This window comes from Galeopterus variegatus, unplaced genomic scaffold, assembly GCF_000696425.1.
Source record: "Galeopterus variegatus unplaced genomic scaffold, G_variegatus-3.0.2 Scaffold0, whole genome shotgun sequence".
NCBI classification, from domain to species: domain Eukaryota; kingdom Metazoa; phylum Chordata; class Mammalia; order Dermoptera; family Cynocephalidae; genus Galeopterus; species Galeopterus variegatus.
Genome location: NW_007726111.1, coordinates 1,957,939 through 1,975,729, shown reverse-complemented (window position 1 = coordinate 1,975,729; position 17,791 = coordinate 1,957,939). Strand labels below are relative to the sequence as shown.

At 33.1% G+C, this 17,791-nt stretch overlaps 1 protein-coding gene across 2 annotated transcripts in view; it reads right to left on the bottom strand.

Annotated features, from left to right (window-relative positions):
• Positions 1 to 17,791, bottom strand: part of PCLO (piccolo presynaptic cytomatrix protein) — a 421,017-nt gene that overhangs the window by 81,201 nt on the left and 322,025 nt on the right. For both annotated transcript variants that reach the window (XM_008589167.1, XM_008563007.1), the window contains exons 16-20: positions 16,819 to 16,845; positions 8,973 to 9,066; positions 7,812 to 7,883; positions 6,090 to 6,270; positions 4,525 to 4,719 (exon numbers count right to left, since the gene is read on the bottom strand). In XM_008589167.1, the coding sequence (XP_008587389.1) occupies positions 4,525 to 4,719; positions 6,090 to 6,270; positions 7,812 to 7,883; positions 8,973 to 9,066; positions 16,819 to 16,845 (569 nt within the window). The remainder of the gene's footprint in view (positions 1 to 4,524; positions 4,720 to 6,089; positions 6,271 to 7,811; positions 7,884 to 8,972; positions 9,067 to 16,818; positions 16,846 to 17,791) is intronic.

Below are 17,791 nucleotides of genomic sequence, written 5' to 3'. Positions count from 1 at the left end.
ATATAATACATATATATATATATATATATATATATATATATATATTTATATTACCCCAAACCAAAACTACTTTCTAAACTCTCCCCTGGTTGGTGTCACCTTCTAAAATGGCACAGCCTGTGTTCAATCAAACCAACTGGGTTGGAAAACAACATTTTCAGGGATTTCTAAATACAGAGAGTTGTTTGGGCATCAGGATGGCTTGGCACAATGTGTCTCATCCTTGCTTCTGGTTTCCTAGCATATGACTAAACCCCAGGGGGAGAGAAAATGTTCCTTCTGGCTCTCTCCATTTTTCTTGCTTGACCCATATTTTATGCTAATTCAAGCAGAAATCTTCTGAGAAGCTTACAAAAAATATTTGGAAAGCTCTTTAGGGACAATTTTGTCATCCTTGATAGAAATGCCTATAGATGTACACGCAGCCTCCTCTACGGACTCTTTGCTGTCTCACTGGGCTTGTGCAGTGGGATGGTTTTCTTCTTTTGGTTTGCAGAAGCTTAAATTACCAGCCTTTAGAAAGGAGGATTGTCTAGATAGAGAAAATTTAAATCTATACGAGCATCATTTCTAGCTTCCTCTAATCATTTGTAAGAATTAGATAAATAACAAATAAAGAAATGGTCATTGTTTTTATTGAGATAAGGAGAGTGTGATTCCAAAGGAGCCCGTAGATTTAAAAAAGCAAAGGCCTAGGAATCACAAGGCAACGGTTATATTTGCTGGCTTTGAACATTTCTAGGAGTGTGTTCTTATATCAGCTATCCCACCCCTCTGATTCCCTGAAAGCTCACCCATAAAACATGGATAAGAAAGTATGAATTATTACCTCATCCACTTGGTGTGATAAAATGAGATGAATGAAAAAAACACTTTGTACAATGTGGAGAACTATTCAAATACAGAGTATTATTTTTCAGATTGCAAATGGGATTATATGGCCTCCATTGTAAGGTTTGAAAGGGGAGGCTTTTATCCAAAAACTTAGAATGATTACTTAGTGAACATGAACTTGCTATTTCTTTATATGTCTGGCCAGTTTTTCTCTCCATGCGTTAAACAAATTATATTGCATTTTAAATAAATTTAATATTACAGTATGTTTACTATTAAGTGACTGGAAAATGCATTGTTCAATTATATTATTGGTACATTTGTGGTAGCAGGGAAATAATACATTTATATTTTAGAAAACAGGGCATTTTACTTGTTAACTGTTAGAGCTAAATTAAACAAGAAAGCATGCTGTGTTATCTAGTTTTTCTTTTGATTGTATTTAAAGAGTGACTTCTAATTCAATCATAGCACTTCAAATGTTTGAGAATAACTATTAGAGCATTTTTCAAAGAATAGAGATTAAAAACATTTTGACCCAAAATTTAAGAACCAAAACAGAGAAAAATATCTCACAAAATATTTATATAGTAATATGTAAATCACAATAATTAAAAATAAGATGTGAAATAAGAGGTGTTTGATTACTGTGACATTTATAACGAATGGAATATTTCAAGTAAGAAAATGAATAACATGAAGAAATAAAATAAAACTATTCAATGAAAGTGAAGGTGAGAGGTGGAATTTTAACTATCAGTAAAGCTAGCAAAAGAAGGGAAAATGTGCTGTGGTAAGAATCTATAATCTGGGTTAGGTAAACACATATTCAGACGTACACTGATGTTTACACTAATTGTTTCTTTAATTACCTGGCTAATTTAGGGAATATCTCAATGGTTTGCCCTCTGTATTACTACATACATCTTACATTGCCCCCAAATATCTGATCAATTGGAAAAAGAGCAAATGAAATGTTTTCAATTTTCTGAGAACAATTAGAAATGCAATAGGAAAGTACAAGGCTTGATTTTAATTTTGTGGCAAATATAGAATCATAAAACCGAGTATTTTAGGGCTGGAAGGTACTTAATGGGCAATCACTGCTATCCTATCTTTTTAAAAACCTTTATTTTTATTTGTGTTTTTGAATTAAATTTTAAGATAACTTTATAATCACCCTAGTTTAATTCCTGTGTCTGGCCGGGTCACTCTTTCTTGGGGAAAAGTCCATAAATGTCGGGGTCAGGTTAGGGACAGATATAAGCTTGCTTTCCTTTCTGAACACAGCTATGGGATCAAGGTGAGCTGCATCTCCATCGGATTTACTTTCCTCTATCCAGGGACTTGAGAAGATTGCAAAACAGATCAGACATGGGAGAAATAGTGGAAGCATTGCCTACGGTGGCCCAACCCCATTATTTATTTATGTTTTTCTGTAAGTTCTGATTGTCTTTGTTTGGCAACAATTTTCTATCTTATAATGTTTCTGACATGGAACTTTATTCTGCTCCCAAATGTTCTATCATTACATCTCTCACTAGCAATGGAAAAATAACTATACTCTATTCCAAGGTATCAAATGAGAAAACAAAAAGTGACACATTCATTTTAAGCTGCATCGTATAACAATGGCTCAGAACCCAGTAGTTTATGAATGAAATAAAGATACTTTATTTATTACACAGGCACTTGGATATTCACATGCCCAACACATCTGATACACTTAACAACTATGGAAACACGAGTGGAATACGTCTGCTTGTAGGATCAAGAGAGAACTTTCACCATGTAAAGGTGAGTGAGTGCATTAACAGTTTTTCCTTTACTTTCCTCTAAGAATTTCCAAAATTTACTGAATTTTTAAAAAGTTACACTTGAAATAATATGCAACAAAAACTGATCTACATTTCAACTGGTATGCTAACTTGAATTGTGAGCAATTTAAACTTTTATCACAATGTGACATATTAATAGTCATGCTTGAACAGATTAGGTTAGTAGCATGCATTCCATTCTGCAATATGAATACTGTTAATCTATTTCCCAACAGAAGTCAAAAGATGCCCAGTGCATAGAAAAATACAAATCACTGTAGTCAATATATTACGGGACTGATTTGGGGACTTACATGGTGAAGATGAAGTCCTGAAATGCCATGCCCACAAAAGCACATTAAAAAGTGGATAAACATATTTTATCAGACAATCTCTAAAAATTAAAGATGAGAATTTTAAATTTGGGGGATGTTCTTGCTGTGTGCTTTGAACAGGGCCTTTCTGCTCACCTCCTTCTGGCTTGACTGGTCCATCAGACATCACCTTCCTGAGGGCTAGCTGGCTTTGGTCTTGGTTGCCATTGGCTGGTGGAGGCAGATTATCAGACTGAGTTCTTTGAATGGGGAGGACTCCTGCTATGCTGTGTCTGTGCTGCTTCCTGGCATGATTAGACTGACCGCTTTTATGTGCTGCTGTGACGGTGTGGGTGAAATGGAAACCCAAAGTATGTATCCTCAGATGGAACCAGCTTAAATGTTATTCATGCAAACAGAAGTGTTCTTTCGCTCTATTTAAATAAGTTGTGTTTTCCAATGCCAAAATGACACCACATGCACAGCATTAAAGGGGGTTAAAACTGGCTGTTTCTTTGGAAATGATGACTAAGGAGACAGGGAGAACAGCAATGTGTCTCCATTGCCTGGCTAATGCCTTTTAGCAGTATTAGTGCACCTACGTTTTGTACCTACATTTGTGAAATATCTATACTTAACTACGTTTTTATATACTTGACTAAATTTTCACAAATGCAATGGAAATATAGCAGTTAAGACGGGTGAATTGTTATACTTTAATTGCTTTACAGCTACCAGACATAGCAAATCTTGACTTTCAAAGGTTTCCCAATGGTCAGAAAAAAAAAAAATCTGTAAATTCTTGTTATCATATACAATGTATGATCTGACAGAATGGACCCCCTCCTTAATGAGGTTTTATTACCTCATGATATGTGCTTATACATATATTAATATTATGAGGTTATTTTTTGAGAATATAAGAAATATGATTTTCTTCACAGATTTTTCAGAAGGCTGGGAACTTTTGTGCATGGAAAGCTACAACATTTCACATGCATAACTGATGTGCTTTTAAGCATTGACTTGAAATGACCTTTTCCCCCTAGGTTCTGGAACTTAACTGTTGGTCGTGTTACAATTCAGCCTACAATTTTTGAGTGTTTTCAGGTGCCAGAATCTCATTGCTAATCTGTTCTAAATACTTATGTGTGTGCTTTTTGGACATAATGCCTTGAAAATTGGCAACCACTTGTGTTTATAATTCCTGTATTCTAAAGGATATTTAAGTGCACACGAAAAGGACGCACAACATTGCTTTGCCTGCAAACACCACAGACACAGCTACCAAATACTATGAGCCAGGTTGGATGGATGGTGGAAACAAAGGAGAAACAGCCAGTTTTATTTCAGTCTATGTAAACTAAAAAAAAAAAAAAAAGTTCTAAAAGAAAGAGCATATTTATGTATTGATACTGTTCTTACACAGACAAAAGGACATAGAACAGAGTGAGCAGGGGATGCCAAGAACAGAAAGCAAACAGGGAAGGACAGCAGGAAAGAAAGGCAACAGATGAACATTAAGCTGCCATGCTGAGGAATTTATTTGCGTCTTTTACTTGGTTGAATGCGGAGTTGCTGCACGGCAGCTTCAGCAGCGGCTATGGCAGCCCCTGCGTCTTCAAGGTGGGTCTGAGTGACACTGGTCTTGCTTTGACTGCGAGACGGTCCGTGAGAGCGGAGATGGCCTTCCGATGATGATTTTGAGCTACCAGGACTACTGTGGGATTTCTCAATGGTGGGAACCTGCATGTCTGGTTACAAAAGGGTAAAACACAGGTTAAAGCTGCTTCAGCATTCCTCCCGTCAAACTTGCTCTATCCATAACTTGAAACTGTCTAAGATTTATGGTAATTCTGAGTCTTTCATGGCTCCTTTATGCAACTGATCACCAAACAGTAATGTGATTAAACATTTGGGAAATAATTTGGGGGAGGAAAGGCAAAAGGATGACAGTCTTGAGGATAGATAAACTTTGAACAGAGGAATACATTCTAACTAGCCTCAAGTAATGAATATATTAACTTCTAATTTCACCAAGCAACTCTGCTGATTCTAGTGGAGGCAAGGTAGAGACGACAGGCTTACATTGCTGCAGGAATTTTAAGCAAAAACAGTGAATTCTTGGATGAAGAGGTGTGAATCACTAGGACATATTAAATGCTGGGATTGTAGAATCACTGTCTCAAACAATTGTAGAGAATGTAGATCACACGTTTGCTGAGGTAGTCATAGAGAGAGGGGTCTTTATACTAAAGACTTTGCAGAATGTTAAGCAGGGCAGAGTGGAATCCATAAATGATCTATAAAACTCGTTAATAAATGAATCTACGGCACTCATTGTAGTCCGCGGTTACCATATCAATTGAATGGCCTATTGGACATGGCCTCAGTTTTCCATTGCCTAGAACACTTATACTTATCATCCATTCTCTTTTAATGTACAAAGAACCACTTTTCAATTTGATGTACTTTCTGAGAAGAGGTGAGGAAGCAATTCTCAAGTCCAACATAACAATTTATATTTAATATTTATAAATAGTTCATTATTTCTAGATAAAATACCACTTGGTTATACCATACAAGCAGTATCAGTTTATGATGAGGATTAATGTTGTGTTGTAGGAAAATTGGTAATGAACCTCCCAAAAGAAAAGCTGATTTGAATGGGAATGGTGTGTATATTGCCAAATCCAATGTATGGCACCATTATTTAAAAATTAATAATAATAGTTTAAAAACTGGCTTGAGTACAACATTTAGGAAAGACAAGTAAATTTCAGTATATCAATTGTTTTGGTAACATGGGAAAAATGTTCTTGATATGATAAATGAAAAGCAGCATGCAGAATTATATTTATGGAGTAATGGTAATGACTAGTCAATGAACTGGTAGGGATTCCTATATTTTCTTTATGAAATACTCCAATGCATTTTCTAAAATCATATTATCATGGATTTTGGGAGGTGAAAAATATCAAATAACTCATAGAGCCCAACCTCCCCCATTTTACAGGTTGAAAAACAGAGTCAGAGAAGTGAAGATTATGCACATCCACATTCAAGAAGATACTAAAAGTGAACAAACAGACAAAAAACATATTCTACTTGAAATATCTCCTACCCTTGGATGGGTCAGGGAAGATACCATGACTTCTGCTTTTGATGACAGATGGCTTTGGGGACTGCTGGCTGCTCTGACTGGAATGGGACTTGCCATGATCAATGCTTTCAGTCTGCTCTTTGAGAGGATACCATCTGGGAGTGTTATCAAGGTGAGATGTGCTAGACAAATCAATCAATACCTGAAAAAAAGTGTAACAAATCAGTGAAATTTGTGATTAATCTATAATTCATTTATTACTTTTTTCTATAAAGTTTATTCAAGGATACAAACCAGAGGCTACAGGCTACAGTATAACCTTCCAGGATAAAGATACTATCTTCCTCATTTTTCTTCACCCATGATATTGGGAACAATCTCTCGTGCATTTCAGATGAATAATAAATGTGTAATTAAATTAAACCATATAAAATTTTTGATGATTCACTAAATTATTTGGGAATGATGTAGAAAGGTAGAGTGACAAATCAATCTTTTTGTGATATAAATTTTTTTTGTTGTTATATAAATTTATTCTAGTCCTAAACTTGGCTAACACCTTTGAAAAATGTCTTATTTTAGTCACAAGAGGGACAAAATGAAAAGGTATGGATAATATGCAATTAGTAACTTATTTCTTCTATTTTAAAACACACTTTAGATCACATTTGAAATAGAGATATGACTAACAACTGATGATGAGAAAATATTGTATCATGGTTTAATTGTCAGCATTTTTTTTTCCTTAGTGGCACATATATAATGGTGCATTTTACAGTTGCTGGCATCTTAGATTTGATGAGATATAAAGAAATGAAAACCAGCACAATGGATATATTTATGTAAACATAAAAAGTCAATAAGTTAGAAGAACGTCAAAGAGTCAGGTTTTTGAAATGAGATATATAACCTTAGAGTAGCCCTGCCTAAGATCAAGATTAGTCCATGTGGCTTGACAGGATGGAATCCAAAAGTGAAAATCAAATGGTTTAGTTTTATTGGAAGAGAGCACTACAGATTATAATGAAACAAGGCTTCATTATTACCTAGACTACACAACTGTTTTAAATATTCTCTATCAAAAGGATATCATAGTTTATAAGCTTTGGATTTTTTGAAGATAATTTAACATTTATTTATAACTTCTGCTCTTAAGCAAAGAGCAATAAATGAAATATGTATTTTTATAACATAACTGATGAAAAAATCACAAGATCTAATCACTCTACTAGTTTTATGATTAGGTAATTCTGATTCCTTGAAAATTTATATAAAAATTGTTTTTATTGTTTTCTCCTACTTTTAGTTTTTCTTCTTAAAATATTTTGAGTTTTTTTCAAGATACTTAATCATAAATAACAATGTAAAATGTCACTAAGTCATTCATACCTGCAGTGAGAAACAGCAACTAAAGAACTTGAAAATGCATTTTAGAAAACTCAGCTTATTTTATAATAAATTTGTTACCTCAAATCTCATTTGGACTCACAGATTATACTTCTTCCTATTGAAATAACTAATATTTCTTCTTGCAAATTAATTATAAAATACATCAAGTTGCAGGGTGAAAACTATTTCTCCAGTTGCTGTTCAGCTATTCAAAGAGTTAAGTCGGCAAATAGATTCTATATGTCAAAGGATTTTATTCAGAAATGGCTGTCTTATAAATTTAAGAAATACACTTGGCATCATGCTTTAATTGGTTTACAACAGCAGCAAATAAGAAGGAAATCAGAAGCTCACCTCTCCCAGGAAGTCATTGGAAGAAAATCTATCATAATCCCAAACTGTCACTTCCAGTGTTTTCTTCTTGAGCTACAGTTCAGATAAAAATGGCATTAACCTCCATTTTTCCATTATAAATTTTCCATTACACTTATACAATAGATCCATTTATTTTCATTTCCTTGAACATTTTTCACTTATGTAAAAATACTCAAAACTAAAATACCTAAAACTATGTGGATTTATATTAAATATTTTGTGAAATTTAAATGCTTTTGTAGTCTGTTTCGTTTTAAGGGATCGCATTATTTTGTGAACAAAATGGAAACTCTTACTTATTTACTATCATTCTGCCTGCCCATTTTAAAAAATAGAAAGCAGAGTCTATAAATACTCTTTAAATGTAAGAATTTCATAGACTGCAAAAATGTCTAGAATTCTTTGGATTACAGCTTTTGTTTCAGTAATTTCTAAAAATCATAGTAGCATTGTTCAATTTCTACAGGTGAATTTAACTTATTTTAAATTCAAGAGCGCAGACCGTAATTTGTATCCAGCCTCAACTTCGCAAACGAATTAATCTTGCAGTATACAAATTAAAAACCTCATTTTAATAAAATAAAATAAAATAAAATAAAATAAAATAAAATAAAATAAAATAAAATAAAATATAACCTGTTTGCAAGTTGTTCTATATGGATGGCTTCTTCCTGTTCTTGTATTCTCTTCTCTTTGAATTCAACCTTATAAACTATCAGTTATTTTTTGTTATCCATGCAAAGTTATGAAATGAAGATTTTCAGAAGCACGTTGATGCAATTTTGCCTAGAGTCATTTATTTGCAGTGATAATCCTTTAGGCTAGCCGTCATTATGCTCTCTTCTATACAGTTTAGCGTCACATTTCTAGATTCCTAGGAGGCCTCAATTTAGAGAAGAGATGAGTTCCTAAAATGTTGTCTGGTGGAGTAATACATTTCTATGCATTGAATCTTATCCAAATGTACATATTTACTTTCATCCTATGTTTGAAACTTCATTTCATTGGCTACATTTCTTATATGTATTTTACTCAACTCTGTTTATATGGCAAAATTTATATGGATCCCAACATTTCAATAATTTTGTCAGTGCTACACTTATATTAGCCCAAATCCGTCACCTGGAAAAAATTACATACCTGTTCCATGGAAATACTTTTGTAAATTACTGTTTGATTCCACTCAGGATTAAGACTTTTCTGAACATATTTAGTTCTTCTCTTATACTCAGCACTGAATTAGAAGAAAAGAAATAGTTATCATGATTATTCATCTTAACTGATGACTCCACAAACTGAAGGACATGCAGACTTTTCAAGACGATATTTTGTTTTGAGTTACTATATAATTATCTCATCATCCTCATGTCTTAAACCTATTTTAAGTTGAATGTATAATGAATATTTTAAGATATGCTGGACACCTTTAGTTTCATTTATTCTAATGAGTATTTTTTTTAAAGAAAGAAATGCCTGTAGGTGTTCTAACTATACTGTAATTTTAGAAATCTTACTCTTTCCTGAATGTAGGCAATAATTACATGAACTATATAGTAACATCAATGTCTTCTTGCCCACAAATAATAATTTGGTATCTAAGTTTCCAATAGTTTTGTACCTAATCATGTCAGCAAAGCTAAACAGTCTTCCAATTCATTTTTTTCTATAAAAAATTGTAATGGTTGTATTGACTGAGAAAAGGATGAAGAATGGCTGTTGCTATAGCTGATATTCTGTAAACATTTGTTACCTAATATTTAAAGAATATTCTTACACTATTGGCAAAGTTTGAAATTTAATGTAGCTATTAAGCAATTCTAATTACATATAAATTCTTGGTTCATGCCAATAGCTTATATTATAATTGATGAACCAAACCAAAATCTTTCTTCGTTTATTATAACCTGGGGCATTTGAGTTAATTCCTGACTTTCCATTCCCTCTGAGCAAGTTTAAAGCTTATTCTACAATTTTAAAAACAACTTATTTCTAAAACCTATACTAATTAAGCCTGGCAGAACGCCTATAGCTGGCACCAACCAGCTGATGGGGTTGGAATTAAATTAGTGCTATCTGCTATTAGCAAATGGTGCCCACAGACAAGGCCTTTCTCTATTTCTCACTGTCTTTCCAAATTTTCTATCTCGGCTGATGTCTCAGGTTTTACATAACACTTCATCTCTGGTGGGCACTAGAGTCCTGAAAACCAACCTATTGGAATTCTGTATGCCACAAGTTGCCTTTGCCTAAAGGGACTACAACCTGGCCATTGTAATCTGTGGTTTATTTCAAACTATACCTAGACTAACTCTTGCTAGATTCATGGTCTCAAGCATTGCCATATCCTGGAATGCCTAGTGTTGTTCTCTAGCCACTGATTATAGCCATTCTTGATAAAGCTATTGAGAATCAAACTCCAGTTTACCATCCACTTTTTAGACTTTTTTTCTACAGCCCAGTATCTTCCTTCTCACTCTGACTTCATTTTCTTATCAGCCAGACACAAGGGCAGTAATTCCTAACATTGACTGCATAATGGATCACCTTGGGATCTGAGTTCTGGGGGTGGGAAGTGGGGCATCATTCCACCCCAAGCCCCCAACAACTGTGCCTGTACCCCTGAAGGAGAGTCTGATTTAATTAGTTAGGGGTGAGGCTTGAGCATTAGGATTTTTGAGAGCTCCCTGGTAAATCCAATGTGTAGCCAAGATCGAGCTTGTGTCTCATAACACCTCCCACATCAGCTATTGTGAGCTGAGTCCAGTTTAAGAAATAAAGCAGCTGTTAAGTTGTTTGAGTTCCTTGTATATTCTGGTTATTAATCCTTTGTCAGATGTATATTTTGCAATATTTTCTCCCACTCTGTTGGTTGTCTTTTCGCTCTGTTGTTTCTTTTGCTGTGCAGAAGCTTTTTAGTTTGATATAATCCCATTTGTTTATTTTTCCTTTGGTTGCCTGTCCTTTTGGGGTCATATTCATAAAGTCTGTACCCAATGCTACTTCCTGGAGTGTTTCCCCTATGTTTTCTTTAAGGAGTTTCATTGTTTCAGGATGTATATTTAATTCTTTAATCCATTTTGAGTTGATTTCGGCATATGGTGAGAAGTACAGACTTAGAGAAAATTATACTAAATGAAATAAGCCAGGCACAGAAAGAGAAATACCACATGTTCTCACTTATTTGTGGGAGCTAATAAAAATAAATAAGTAAATATACAAACGAATAGGGGTGGAGGGGAAGAAAACACAAAAATCACAACAATTCCTTGAACTTGTTGAGACAAGTGAACAGATGTGATGTTGATGCGGGGAGCCGGGGGAAGGGAGGAAAAGGAGGAATTGGTAAAGGGATATGAAAATCAACTGCGTTGTATATTGATAAATTAAAATTAAAAAAAAAATCTGTGTTGGACACCTAGTAAGTACATGATAAAAATAACTGCAGCCATAAATGAAAAGAAAAGAAATAAAGCAGCAGTCTTCTCACTTTGAACAAACCCAGTTGAATATACAAAAGTAAGGGCAGGATTTGACAATTTTGTCATTCAAAAAAATTGCAAACAGTTTGGGGGCAATATACAGACAATGGTTTAAAGAAACAGAAACTCTTATAGACTGTGAACAAAAGTATAAGTTCGTACACACACTTCAGATAAATTTGTCACCTGTGCACAAGAAATTTATTCAAGAATATTCATTGCAAAATTGTTTCTAATAATAAGTTAATAAGAGAGTGAATAAATACATTATGATATATTCATTTAAGGAAACAGTAAGCAGCAGTTAAAGTGAATTAAATAAACATCTATATATCAATATAGATAAGTCTTGAACAAATCTTGATCAAAAATTTTTATCAGAAGGATAAATTTTTGAGCATAAGGATAAATACAGTAGAATGTCATGATATAAAGTTAAAATTTTGTGAAATAAAACTATAAATTATTTATGTAGATATGTACATATGACATACATATATCCAAATATAGCAAGAAAACCTGGGAATTATAGATATTAAATTCAATTTAGTGGTTCTTTTAGGTGGACAGGAAAGTGTCCTCAGAAGACATCAGCGTGCTTGTAAAATATCTTTTATTAAAAAAAAAACTAAAGCAAATACAGCAAAATGTTAAGATTTGATAAAAACTGGATAGCAAACATACAGGTAATTGTTTTGATATTTTCTACAATTTTAAGTAAGTTCGAAATGTCTTGTAATAAAAATTTAAAATTTTCTAAGCTATGTTCCTTAATATGTTTCATTTTTGATTCTTTTTTAATTTTTTGATGTTGACATAGGAAGAACTAATGTGACCACTTTTAAGTGAATATCAAACTTTGGCTGCTACTTTAGAATTATGGCTATTCCTATAGGCAGGTATACTTAGATAAAGAACACATAGTAATAAGAGTTTTATACATTCTATATGTTTTGGACTAAGTTATCAAAGTGGTGAGATCATGGGAAAACCATATTAAGGATAAGATTCATAATACAGCAAATAGCAGTAGTAAAATTGTTATTTTTTTCAAATTCTAAAAAGTTCAATGGACACTTTTTTTAAAAACAAAATAGGAATTAATGTTAAGTGCAAACTATGTACTTTCACTAAAATTCTGGATATGCCAATATAAATTAAAATATTCTGAGTATTAAAATGTCCTCAAAAGAATTTATCAGTCACTATCTTTTCTTAATCCATAAATGTGAATAATTGTTCTTAAAATTTTTCAAATCCACATTTATATAGCCAACCAAAATTATTGAATGCCAAATCTGTACCAGGAACTGTGCAATCTCTATCAAGAGATACCTTTACTTAATTGTATTGACACACAATTATATATTTGATTTTATAAAATAAGCACATTAAAATAACAATAACCATTAATTTCCTTTTTCCCACGAAGAGTTCTAAGTGCTTTCCTTGTGTTAACTCATTTAATTCTCAAAACAACCCTATGAGACAGATCCATTTTATAGGTGAGAATAACTGAAGCTCAGAGTAATTAAGGCATATTGGCAAGGTTGCATCGTTATTAACTCATGGGACAAGATTTCAGACATAGGGAATCTTCGCTCTTAAACATATATGAACTCAATTGATTAGGCCCATCATAATATAGTCTATTTATTTTCCTAATTGCAGGTTTCATTAGCTTGAAATGTCTAGTTTGTCTTCTTTATAAAGTTCTCCACCTCGATTTAAATATATATATTTAACATATATAAAATAAATTATATATAATGTTTACATACACACATACATATCATTAAAATAATTAGGATATTTTTAGAGTTGCCTAGGGAGACTCTGAATGTTATATACTAAATTAATGCTGTGAAACAATTAGGGATAATTATCATGAATTTATTTTTGACCAGATACATTCAGAAATAACCTGAACTGATTGGGCATAAATTAGGATGTTCATTTTAATAGAGTATCTTAATCTTATTAATGAATTTGCTTCTCCAGTTCTCTCCAGACCCAAGGCATTCATTTCCTTTAGGATTAATGGAGGTAAACACACCTCTACCAGCTCTAATTGGCGTGTGTAAACACCAACAAAATCCTTTGCAATTTTTTTGCTCTTGTATTTCCTGACATGTATAGCTGGCCACACAAAAGCTATTTCTTTAATAGCAATTGTTTTATGATTACCATGTTTTGACCATCTTGCGCATGAACCCAACGAGCTGTGTTGCCACTTCACACAACTAAAAACTCTCCACAGTTCCCCCAGCCATAGTGAAATCTGTGGATTTGTAGGTGGGAGGTGGGCAGATAAGCAGGGAAATTCTTGAATGTGAGCATAAATTCAGGCTGAGAAAACAGGAGTTCATCCTCCTTTTCTTTCCTTATCTGGTAAAAACACTATATTCTGTTGTGGATTACACTGCATTAATAATACTACATAAGGACAATTAGGTCATATCTAATAATCAGTGTTATATGAATAAGGGGAAAAAAAGTCAATTCATCAAGATGGGACATGGTGCTTATTTAAAAAATCTGAAACTTTACCCCCTTGAAGTTGTGACTGATTTCTTTTTTCTTTCATTTCTTTTTATTGGCCATCTTGTCATGGGTAGATATTTTTAAGGCAGTCAGAAACAAATTTTGAAATTCAACTATTTTACTCTAAACCAGCAGAAAAAAATAGTTCTCCATGTTCCTTTTCTTGATATCAAAAGAAAAACTGAGAAAGAAGAATGGAATGTGATAGCTTCTTTGTATAGAATTAACTAAAACATTGAAGGTATTCTTTTCACTTGGTTTTGCTTTACTGGACTCTCTCTCTCTCTCTCTCTGTGTATATATATGTACACAAACATATATGTATATGTGTATATATAAATTATATATTAAATTGAAACATATATTTTAAAATTATATATATATATGTTTATATTTTAAATTACTCCTCTGAGGTTGTTTAATTTAGAAAGAAGTTCAGAGTATATCCCATTTTCTAAACTCTGTTTTTCTGTGCAATGGTGTCTTTATTGCCTGGCACTCTATTTTTCTGTGTTCCTCCTTAGGGCAGAGACTATGGCTGCATCGTCAACTCTAACCCCAGCAGTTAGCATGGTGTCTGGCACAGTCTGTGCTAAATAAATGTTTGTTGAAGGGATTCTTTAAACATGCTTGTACTTTTTTGTTTTCCCTTAAAATTTATTGAAATAAAATAAGTTTTGGCCATTATATTGTAAATATATAACACCTGTGCCTGCCTTACGTGGGTTCCAGAGGAAATAGTTTCATATGCTAATGATGGTGTTTAGAAAAAGTCCAGCTAGTAATTGGGCTTCCAGGTATAATGACAGCTAAAACTAGTTATAATCACAGCAAAATCTCATTAATGAGAAAAAAATCACACTTTGCCCAACAGTGTGAAGGATGAGACCCTTTATATATACTCATTTCCACTTCTTAATGATCTCATTTCCAGTTTTTTACTAATGATTGAGTTCATGGACCATTCAGGCTCCTTCTTTGCCATTCTCTCACCTTATCTTGACTGAAATTTGGCCTTTCAGAGATTATGGATGGATTGATTATAGGGTGGAAAGAGAAAATGAAAGGAGAAAAGAAAACCAGATCAATGCAATTTTTTATTAGTTAACAGGATTTCTCTTTTAAAATTTTAGGAATAAAGAATTTTTACATTTTATTATTAAACAAAAGTTGTTTGGCCTTCTATATAATGTTGTTAAATAATTTGTTATAATTTATTAGCCCAGGCATTCTGTATCTCATTTTTGTGCAGACAACTGACCATTGGCTATGTGAAATTTATTATACATATTGTTAGCAATAATAATAGCTACTGCTGTTTATTAAGAGCTGATTATGTGCCAGATATCTTGCTTATCACTTTTGATGGATTACTCCATGTATTTCACACACACACACAAACCTGGGAAGGAGGCTATTACTACTTCTAGTTGGCAGAAGAGAAAATAGTTTTAGAGAAATATCACAGCTTCAACTAAGTGACAGGGCTGAAATTCAACCCAACTTCTTAAGGACTTCACTCAAGGGCTTTGTAGCCTCACTTACAGTATCAGCACCTTGTCATTATAATTCCCTCTTACGTTGACAGTTCTCAAAAATATGATAAAAGTGAATTCTAGATGACAGATACAACAAGGCGACTTCTAGATCTTCTAAACAGTAACCTAAGACCTCCCAGACTTTTTCAATCATTATTTACATTTACAAAACATGCTTTTTTCTAAGTTAAATATAATCACTGTCATTCTGATAATTTACCCCCAATTTCTCTAGATGAAAGACAAGAAGATGCTGAATAATGTGATTGATAATGCCTGTTCTAAAAATGACATTATCTTTTTGAAACAAGAACTAATTTTATGTATCAGCTTGAGAGACCTGAATTGTGTCCTGTGATGAGAGAAACAGCCATAGCAAGGAACTCGTAACAATGTCAAATTTCACTGTTTGCCATAATTTTGTGGCTGCAAAAAAAAGAAAAGTTTCTGGGCACTAGAAAGGCTGTGGTGACTAATCCTATTGTTTGCAATATTTAAATATTTATACCTTTAAAAATCAGAAGCAGCCTCTTTTAGTCAACAGCTTGTCATGATTAATAAAGATGTCAAATTTTAATGTCACAGACAAAAAACAAATGCTATACAATTAACAGTGTGGGTGGGATTAAAATCCTCTTTGCCTTATTGCTGCAGATGGTACACGATTCGCCATCCCAACTAAAGAACACATTTAATTTATAATGCAATAAAAGATGTAGAAAAGAATCTTTTGGCTATGTATTAAAAGATAGCCTCAGTTGACAATGTAATGATGTGACATGTTATGAGCTATATCAGAAAACAGTTTCATATTATTGGAAACACAGGAGGATGCTTTTTATTTTGTTGCCAGTACACTATAGCAAGCACCTTATGGCATCTTATGTTGCATAGCAATAATTTTGTGGTGCAAAATGTATAAAGGCATGGAAATATTTTAATATCAGGTTCAGTGAGGGAAAATGACCAGATACCTATTGTCTTTAAGATGAGATACACACCCACTACTGGGCATCCAGATCAGTTAATTCCTTTTGAATAGTGTCTCTAGATGTTTTTAACTGTAATAGAAGACCCAGGAGAACTTAATCCATGATTATCTAATGAGAACTTAAATGAATATTAGTGGACAAATTATAAATGAAAACTTTAGTTATGTCTCATTTCAGGGTGATATTTCCTTATTCATCTTTTCTAGGTTTTTAATATATTCTACTGTTCTGTGTCCTAGTGCACACATCTGCTAAAGCTACTTAGGAATGTGTTCAGAACAATTTGCTATAGGCCTAAATTCAATAAATAACAAAATGTAGAAAAACAAAAGTTGCAGCCCAAGTTGAAGTGCAGGTGAATGTACACAAAAATGCAAAATTTTAACTCTAGACATAACAGCATAGCTTGACACCGAAAGAGAACCAACTCTACCTTGCATTCTGGACAACCATGACTTGGCTGCATTGATTCCAACAGCGAGAGTGAAGGATACAACAGGAAAGTAGGAAAGACAGGAAGAAAAAAGTTAGGAAAAGAAATAGGGAAGAAAATATGACAGTAATAATTAGAGGCGCTATACCATAACATATATAAGATATGAGGCAGAACATAATCTTAGAACTACAGTGAAAATAAAATCTCAAAGTATAAGAAATCCCAAGGTCTTGGCCACTGTAATAATTAAAAGCAATTTAATGAAAGAGCTAGGAATTGAATAGGAGTAGTACATTAGCTGCCTTTGAGCCAAATCCCACCCAGTAGGGATGTTTTGTTTGACAAATGCATGAGTATAGCTTTAGTGGGGAATTTACTCTCCATTTCACTATAGTTCCCACCATTCCCTGTTCCTCATCCCAGAATGGACTGGCATATTCATGTTCCTTGCCTGTCCTTTCTGGTTATTCAGGTTTTCAACATTCTATTTGAAACATATTCTGTAATAAATAAAAGATAGGTACTTCCATATAGTATAAAAGATGATACTCAGAATATTATTAGAGAACACAGAAAAAAGTGACAGTGCTTTATTTACACTCATTCATTAGCTAAAGCTAAGTAGATTGAAACCCTTGCCAATGAATTCCCCTTGCCTCATAATATTGTTATTAAATAACACTGAAGTTCTAATGACCCAAATCAAAAGCAGAATGAAGTTATTTGTTCGTTGTTGCTTTTTTTATACTCACTTTAAAAGATGTAGCTAAATTATAGTTACAACTACTACATAGTAAAGATATAAATTAATTAACATAAAATGAAAACTTCCCTTTCCTAGGCTATGTAGCTAGTTGGTAATCTCTTGTTAAACTTACTGAGGGTTTTTCAAAATGGTCAATAAATTAAAACTTGAGCAACCATGCCAACAGTTCTAAATTTCTTTTTTTTTTTTTTTTTTTTCCTTTTT